Source organism: Myotis lucifugus, unplaced genomic scaffold (genome assembly GCF_000147115.1).
Source record: "Myotis lucifugus unplaced genomic scaffold, Myoluc2.0 scaffold_18, whole genome shotgun sequence".
Lineage (NCBI taxonomy): Eukaryota > Metazoa > Chordata > Mammalia > Chiroptera > Vespertilionidae > Myotis > Myotis lucifugus.
The window spans coordinates 11,916,589-11,925,108 of NW_005871066.1; the positions used below are offsets into that span (position 1 = coordinate 11,916,589).

The window sequence follows — 8,520 nt, forward strand, 5'->3', positions numbered from 1 at the left end:
TGAGAATTTTAGCATCTATGTTCATCAGGGATATTGGCCTGTAATTTTCTTTCTTTGTAGTGTCTTTATCTGGTTTGGGGATTAGGATAATGCAGGCGGGAGACCAGAGAGTGGGGCTGTTGCATTCCACCAGGCTGATGGCATGAGGAGGGGAGTCCTCCACCCAAGAAAGATGGCCTCTACAGTGTGGGAGACTCAGCTCAGGGGCCCTGAGGGTTGTCCCTTAACCTCTCTCCCCAGAGCTACAAACTCCAGTTTCTCTTCACACGACTCTAGTCCACTCTGCCTTCCCTCCACTGGAGCCCAGGATGAGTGGCTATGAACGAGATTTTGTGTGTTGGCCCTTTAAGGGAGTTCGTGGATTTCTAGGAGACTCCTGTCTCTCCCTAGTGGTCAGAATCCCTGCTGATTTTCACAGCCAGATGTTATGTGAGTGCCTCTTCCAGCTCTGTGCTCTGGGCTGGGGAGCCTGGTGTGGGGTTGAGACCCCACACTTCTCAGGGGAACCCCCACAGCTGACATAAGCCTCCAGAATCTCAGCTGCTGCCCAGGGAAGTGGGGCCAGCCCTTTTCGTGTCTCCGCCCCTCCTACCAGCCTCAATGTGGCTTCCTCTGGGAATCCTTGGTTATGAGACTTCTCTTCTGCTCGTCTTCAGTTGGTTATTCAGGTTGATCGCTCCATAATTTAGTTTGTAATCCCAATTTGGTCCTGGGAGAAAGTGAGTGTACCTTCCACCTACTCCACTGCCATCTTGGATCCCCAAATATTATTTCTTAAAATAGCATCTATTTGCCCCTTGTTGGTCAGTGTCACATATATCTGTACTAGTGTTTCAGGTTATGGGGATAGATTTATTCTTCATTATTCTAGCCACTAATATAGTAGACCTTCATTGTAATCTAGTAACAAAACCTAAGCTTGACTTTAAGCATTGCCAAAAGAAGTAAAATTTGAGTGGTTTCAAGATGCCCGCCTTTGTATCATAGCCCCCCTCCTTTCCTCCCCCCACCAAAAAAAATAACTTTTTAGCATCTTGAAGGGATTAACTTGCCTTGCTGATGGGAGCATATCAGAGGAAGGGCAATGGAAGGTAGATTGAGGTGAGAGGGCCATTCTCTGCCATGTGGAGGAAGAATTCCCGAGCTATCTGCAGGAGTGGGGGTGGAGGTGGCAGGGGAAGTCATGACTTAGCCCAGCTCTAAAGACTTTCTAGAGGTATCTTAGCAACTACAAAACAATGTGTCTTCGTTAAGGGCGGAGGGGGCGGAGGGTTTACTTGTATGACCCTTTTCCCCTTCTATTGCAATTGTTTTTGACCGTAGCTGGAACTACAGCTGGCCAAGAAGGAGGAGCAGTTACTGGAAAAGGATTTCATCTATGAACAGGTCTCCCGGCTCACAGACAGGATCTGCAGCAAAACTGAGGACAGCAAGGAGGACACGCTGCTCTTGGCCAAGAAGGTCTGTCCGAAACCCTGCCTTTTCTCTCCTGCCCTGGCTGCTTTATTACGGTTCATTTCCCACTGAGCGCTTTGCTTACTGAGCAGAGCGCTGGAGCGATTAGGCTTTATGACAGAGAAGCAGAATGGATGTAGAATTTAAAATGTAAAGAGGATGCTTAGATAATAGTTCAAAGTAAGTTCCCATCTTGTTCCTTGAATGAATTCACTTTAAAGTGGGAAAACCTAAGCTTTTAAATGGCAGTATACAAGTTTCACTTAACTGGGCACCTACTCAAATATGACAATTATTGTCTTAATATTCCATGTGCCAAGTTAAATCCTTTTGAGTTCCTTGTGAATGGAAGGCTCCGCTTAAACAACAGTCTGACTGCATGGGAACTCAGCCAGAACCCAGAAATGGAAGGGGACCATTGAAGACAACAGTCACACAAACATGTGCCCATTACACCCTGGGGTGGAGTCACCACTGGGACCCACTAGTGAGGAGAGGCCAGTGACACAGAGCCTCCTGATTTCATAAACTTAAAACACTGTAACAGGACTGAGATTCAAAGCTATAGGGTCAGACTGGGACTGTTGGAAGGTACCTGGAAAGGAGCAGACGGCAGGAGCGGGGTTGGTGATTGTGACTCAGAGGGGCCTTGCAGGGCAGCCTGGCCTCCCTGGCCCCTTGGCGCATCCCACTGTGGCTGCACAGGGATTTCAGTTAGCCAGCAATGCTGAGGTACTACGAGCCCTCCTCATGCTAGACATGGGGGCAGGAACAGAGAGGAAGGGGCACGCCATTCACAGTGTTGAGTTTGGGGAGACAGATGGGAAAATAGATCATGGTAACACCCACACCTGACTGTGGGCTCCACAGGGCAATGACTGTTCCTCATTCTTTTTAGTTTCCCCAAATGCCTCGGATGCACTAAACTCTAGAACAACATTTATTTAAAAAGTAAACAGTCGGTCCTGTTCTAAGCACATTTCTGGCCCACCAACGAAAGCGGAAATGATTGTAAATCTCAGGCCTCCTATGCCATTCATCTGGCTTTCACACTTCGTTCTGATGACTTGCACAGGTGGATGGTCACCACAGCTCATGCAATTCACAACTTCACCTCATAAAATAAGGATGTTAAGCCCTAGCCTGTTTTGCTCAGTGGATAGAGCCTTGGCCTAGGGACTGAAGGGTCCCGGGTTCAATTCTGGCCAAGGGCATATGCCCAAGTTGCGGGCTCAATCCTCAGTAAGGGGCGTGCAGGAGGCAGCCGATCAATGATTCTCTCATTGATGTTTCTCTCTCTCTCCTTCTCCCTTTCTCTCTGAAATAAAAAAAAAAGAATGTTAAGGCTCCTAAACTTTGCCTGAATTAGCATGTCTGATGTTTCTTTAAATGTTGCCTTCCTTCCTTTTGCAAAATGAATTTCCCTTCCTTTGGAGAAAGTCAGTGTTTACTGAGAGCTGGCTTGTCAAAGCTGATGGCAGTGTCTCCTAAAATCAACAATAATCCTAAAGAAATGCTGAAAGTGTAAGGTCCCAGTGTAACTGAGTTCTGGCCCAGTGGTTTATCTACCCTTTCCTTCCCCACCTTCCACTTTCTCTATCTGGATTTTTTTTCCATTTAAAATTATAATGTCCTCATAGTAACCATAACTTGAAGGTAGAAATATGTTCAGATCTCAGATACTAGCAAATGACCTTGAGAAAGATACATAAATGACCTTGTAACTGAGTTTCCTGATCCGTGAAATGGGTATGATATCAGCTAAAGTCGTTGCAGGCATTACATAGTCAGCAGAAGTAGCCTAGCTTTTTGTGGGTGCCCAACAAGAATGCGTGTCACCTCAAGCCTCTCATCTTCCCTAGGTAGCTTATGGCTCATCTTCCAAGTTTCCCAAATGAATGGAAAATCTCAGCAAAAACTCAAACCAACCCAGGATATAACATCATCCTTTCTTTTTTTTTTATAGAGAAGGAGGAGGTTGGCTGGTTACACATACACACAACACACAAGTGTGCAGTGACTGACTAATTGATGAAATTGGATAGAGATAATGACTCACCCCTGAACCTTTAAATGGCCGTCTTTGATTCAATGTGTGCTCCCTCAAAATTACTGCAGTGTAGAAGAGTTTACAATTTATATTCCCTTAAGAAGACAAAGTGTGTACATAATAACCAGTCATTACATTTTCAGAGGCAGGTACATCACTGGCAGCAACATTCTTCTAAGCAAATGTACAGATAGACCAGTGTGTGCTCTATTAGAAGAAGGAAAGTCTTTCAAGTTCAGGTGTAGTTTTTTGGAAGTTCATATTCATGTCTCAAAGTACCCTGGTTCAAAAGCCTGAAAGATTTAAATAGACTAAGAATTTACTCGTTCCTTCATTTAACAAACATTCTATTATAATTTTGCTTGGTGCCTCCTATGTTCCAAGCACATCCTGGATAGTGGGAATATGATGAATAAAACAAGTTGGCCTTGTCCTCATGAAGAGTACCTTCTTGTGGGACGACCAACTGTAACCAAATAGCTAATGCATACACATACACCGAGTGGCCAGGTTATTATGACCACCTGATGTTTGTAGGCAAATTAGCTATAATTTCACGCTGAAGTTGCTAGAGGGCCAGCCCATTATAAATAGGGAAGCAGGTTGTTTACCACGACAGTAGAAGTGATTTTTTTCTGAAGATATGGGTAAACAATGCAATTTAACAGCCTTTGAACATGGAAGATTATATATATATATAAATAAATTTAGTGGCCAGATTATTATGACCACCCCATCAGTACTACGTTGGGCCACCTTTTGCCTTCAATACTGTGGTGATTCCTCTTGGCATTGACTCCACGAGATGTTGAAAGGTGATGCGAGGAATCTGACACCATGCCTGATGAATAGCACTGTCCAGTTCTGAGATTTGATGGTATGGAACCAGCTGCCTGATGGCTCTTTTAACTTCGTCCCACAAATGCTCAGTTGGATTGAGATCTGGTGATTGTGGGGGCCACCTAAGCAAGGTAAAGTCTCCCTCATGTTCTTGAAACCACTCCTGCACAATACCAGCACCGTGGCATGGCGCATTGTCTTGTTGGAAGAAGCCATCTCCATTGGGATATGCCATCAACATGATAGGATGAACCTGATCAGCAAGGATACTTAGGTATGTTGTGCTATTCAGACGTTGTTCCACACGAATTAAAGGGCCCAAATCATGCCAGGAAAACATGCCCCAAACCATCACACTCCCCCCCCCACCAGCTTGAAGTGTTGTACTCATGCATGTGGGGTGCATGCTTTCATGCTGTTTCCGCCAAATTCTCACTCTGCCATCTGCATGATGCAACTGGAAACGTTATTCATCCGACCACATGACTTTTTTCCAATATTCGACTGTCCAATCCTTGTGTTCCTGTGAGAATTGGAGACTTTTTATCTTGGTAACTGCAGACAGCAAAGGTGTTCGAACAGGCCTTCGGCTTCCATATCCCATACGATGCAGTGTACACCTAATTTGCCTACAAACGTCAGGTGGTCATAATAATCTGGCCACTCAGTGTATAATACAATGGCGGTGGTGAAACAGGTTACAAATTAAAAATACAGCAAGGTGGATATGGCAGTGTTGGCAGGTGGTGGAATCACCACTCAGTGCCCCGCCATGGCTACAGCCACCCTGAAAGGTTGTGCTATGGGCCAGAAAGCTTAGAGGAACCACCAGTTCCAACTTTACTTCTTTCCTGTCTTTTAAAATTAATTATTCCACTAAGTCCAGTCCTTTAATTCTTTGATGATAAGTAGCTGATGCGAAATGGTCAAGGCACACATACAACCAGAACATTTCATTTCAAATCAGTGGCCAGATTTTCCCCAGTTCGGCACATGCTTGCTAATGACTTAATAATTATGCACCCCAGAAATTATGATCAATAATACAAACATGTTGAGGTGTGATCATTTCCATTAAAAATTATTTCAGATGCAGAGCCTCTGTTGATTACCTTACATAAGTAAAGAATAACTTTTAAATATAGTTTTTGTCCTACCAGATTTTCCCCCCCACTGGATCAGTGACAAATTAATAACATGGCCTAAGTAAGCCAGAATTTAGACATCAAGAGCACTCTATTTCCCTCTCCTTATCACCTCTTAAAAATACAGAGACTTCACTATTCCCCTCACTACTACCCACCTGGACAACTAGTAACTTGACGAACACATGTCTTTCTTTTCCCCTCCTCGTCATTATTTACACAGCTAGGGTGTCTGAGGTCTCATCCAATTCTTATTTGTCTCCCACATTATAGACAGCCAGCAGCCTGCCATTTTCTTAAATTCTTCATGGAACATATACATAAGCTAAGCCTTGGGTTCTTTAATTCCAGATGAACGGCTACCAGAAAAAGATTAAAAATGCTACTGAAAAACTGATGGCTCTTGTTGCTGAGCTGTCCATGAAACAAGCTCTGACCATTGAACTCCAGAAGGAAGTCAAGGAGAAAGAACACTTCATCTTCTCCTGCAATTCCAGGATGCAAAAGGGTCTGCCCCTCAACAGAGATATTGAGAGAGAATGGTTGAAAGTACTTCGAGATGAAGAAATGTATGCCTTGGCCATCGCTGAAAAGTCTCAGGTACACTTAGGCTTTTATATTGCATTTGTACTAGTAAAGTGGCCGGGAAGGGATGTTTTCAAGGATTTCAGTCTTCCCAAAATATATGAAAAATTCCCCACTCTACCATACACAGTTCAAACAATCAGGAGAAATTTGGGGTGTTTTTTTTTTAATTATGTAGAGCCCTAGGTTTGCTCAGTGGTTAGAGTTTCAGCCCGCAGACTGAGGTCACGGGTTTGATTCTAGTCAAAGGCATGTACCTCAGTTGCAGGCTTGATCCCTTGCCCCAGTTGGGGCGCATGGAGGAAGCAACCAATCGATGTGTCTCTCTCTCACATTGATATTTCTCTCTGTCTTTACCTTCCCTTCCACTTTGAAAAATCAATGGAAAAATATCCTCGAGTGAGGATTAACAACAAAAAAAAGATATTATGTAGACAAATCAAAGAACAATAGTTCAAAGCACTATAATATTCTCTGGAGAACATCTGGCAAACACCAAGTTCCACTCCACAATCTTACATCGTGGCTGGTGTGGCTGAACACCATGGACTCCCCACTGACACGGCAATGACCAGGCGAGGCTGGCTTTGGTTTTACTAGTATCCATAGGTCTCCTATCTCTGTCCTTGCACCCCTGCTCAAACCCACACCTTACTCTTCCATGTCCACCTGCTGCGGCCATCGCAGCCTGTTGTGAGGCCTCCAGAACACCTTTGCAGACTCTGCATTTGGTGTGCACCCTTGGCCTCAATGCCAACCCTTTTTTCTCCTGCCACTGGCCTAAGTCGAGCTCCATCACTGGTTCCACCTTCACATTGGGCACCCAGTTCTTCTGCCTTTCAATATTTGTAGAATGGAATTGGGCATCTCTTCCTAAGGAGACTGTGTCTTGAGGGCCTACAACTCACTCTCAGGCTCTCAAGTAGGTTCTTCAAAAAGATCATTGTTCACTAACTAACCCAAGAAAAAGGCACATTCCAAACAGAAGTTAAAAATACCTGAAAACACGGTCTGATTTGTAATTCCCACACTGCCTGGCACTATATTTACTAGCACCTTCAGCTTTTACCGAGCTCTTCTCAGCATCATTTACCTGTCTCCGTTATTAGAATTCTTTTTCATGCTGTAAGAGAGTCGTCTGTTTTCCAGGAGCACAGGCAGAGACTTGAGGACCTTGAGGGTCAGGGCAAGCTACTAACCACATCTTCCCTCTGGTTCTACCTGACGCCTTATCTCTTCCTTTCTAACATTTGTTCACCAATGACTTACCAAAGGGAATAGATTGTCCTACCTCTGTCAACAACAAAACCATGGAAATACTTAGTATTTGATCAAAGATACTGAGGTTGGAACACAGGGAAAGTTAGAACCCACCAACCAGTTTATGATAAACCGTAAGCCCCCCAAACAGTGTGATGCTTGAGAAACATGGGTCATTCCAGCAAGGTGCAACATGTGCATGAGTATGTGAGTGTGTGTGTGTGTGTGTGTGTGTGTGTGTGAGTGTGTGTGTGTGTGGTGACTTCACCCTCATACCCTCCTTGGGGGAATGTCAACCAGCACAGCCTACAACTCAGACCCAGCTGTGTCTGATAAGCCCTGGGGTGAAGTGGCTTCACCAGAGTTTGCAGAAAACTGAAAAGGAAATTTCATTCTTTGCAGCAATTCTTGGACCAACAACGCCAGCTGCCCAATGGTGTTCTCACGACTGCAGAGCTGCGCCCGACTGCCTACATCCCAGACGCAGAAGCCACTCTTCCCTTGCCGAAACCATACGGTGCTTTGGCTCCTTTTAAGCCCAGTGAACCAGGGTCCAATATGAGGCACATCAAGAAGCCTGTCATAAAGCCAATTGAAATCTGAACGTGTAAACCAGTTCAGGCTCCTCAAGGAGACACTTCGGCCAAGCTTCGTCACATCCACAGCTGGAAAATGTCAGCACAATAGCAGGAGATGACAGGCAAATACAACAGCCACAATTAACCAGCAACAGAAATAACATAGTTTCCTTTTATACTCACCAACTACTATATTTTATATGATGTTGAGTAGGACATAGAATTGTTCTACAATTATGTCAAAGCATATATTTGCATTGTTCATTTCTTTCTTTTTCACTCTCTATATATATTGAAACCTTTCAGATATACATAGTAGGCCAGGGGCTATAAAAATTCAATAAAAATAATTTTCACAGAAATTAGCTGAGTGGTCCTTATTTATTAAAGACAAAAAGGAAATACTGTTCGATATACTGACTTGAAAGAAAAAGATAGAATGATCAAGTATCTCAGAGACTTAACTGACTTTGTTAAGTAAATGGTTGCATTTAAAATTAATGTTGTTAAATCTAAATCAAGTAAAAAGCAGGAGGGAAGCTTGTCATTTTCAAAATAATGGTATAGTGATTCTTTTTACAAGTAAATAATCCTTTTGCTGCAAAAA

At 43.8% G+C, this 8,520-nt stretch overlaps 1 protein-coding gene across 1 annotated transcript in view; it reads left to right on the forward strand.

Moving 5' to 3' along the window:
- CCDC146 (coiled-coil domain containing 146) overlaps positions 1 to 8,170 on the forward strand; it is a 46,763-nt gene extending 38,593 nt beyond the window's left edge. Inside the window, exons 17-19 of the mRNA XM_023751019.1 lie at positions 1,324 to 1,461; positions 5,842 to 6,090; positions 7,738 to 8,170. Of these exons, the coding sequence (XP_023606787.1) occupies positions 1,324 to 1,461; positions 5,842 to 6,090; positions 7,738 to 7,938 (588 nt within the window). The 3' untranslated portion in view covers positions 7,939 to 8,170. The remainder of the gene's footprint in view (positions 1 to 1,323; positions 1,462 to 5,841; positions 6,091 to 7,737) is intronic.
- The last annotated feature ends 350 nt before the right edge of the window (positions 8,171 to 8,520 follow it).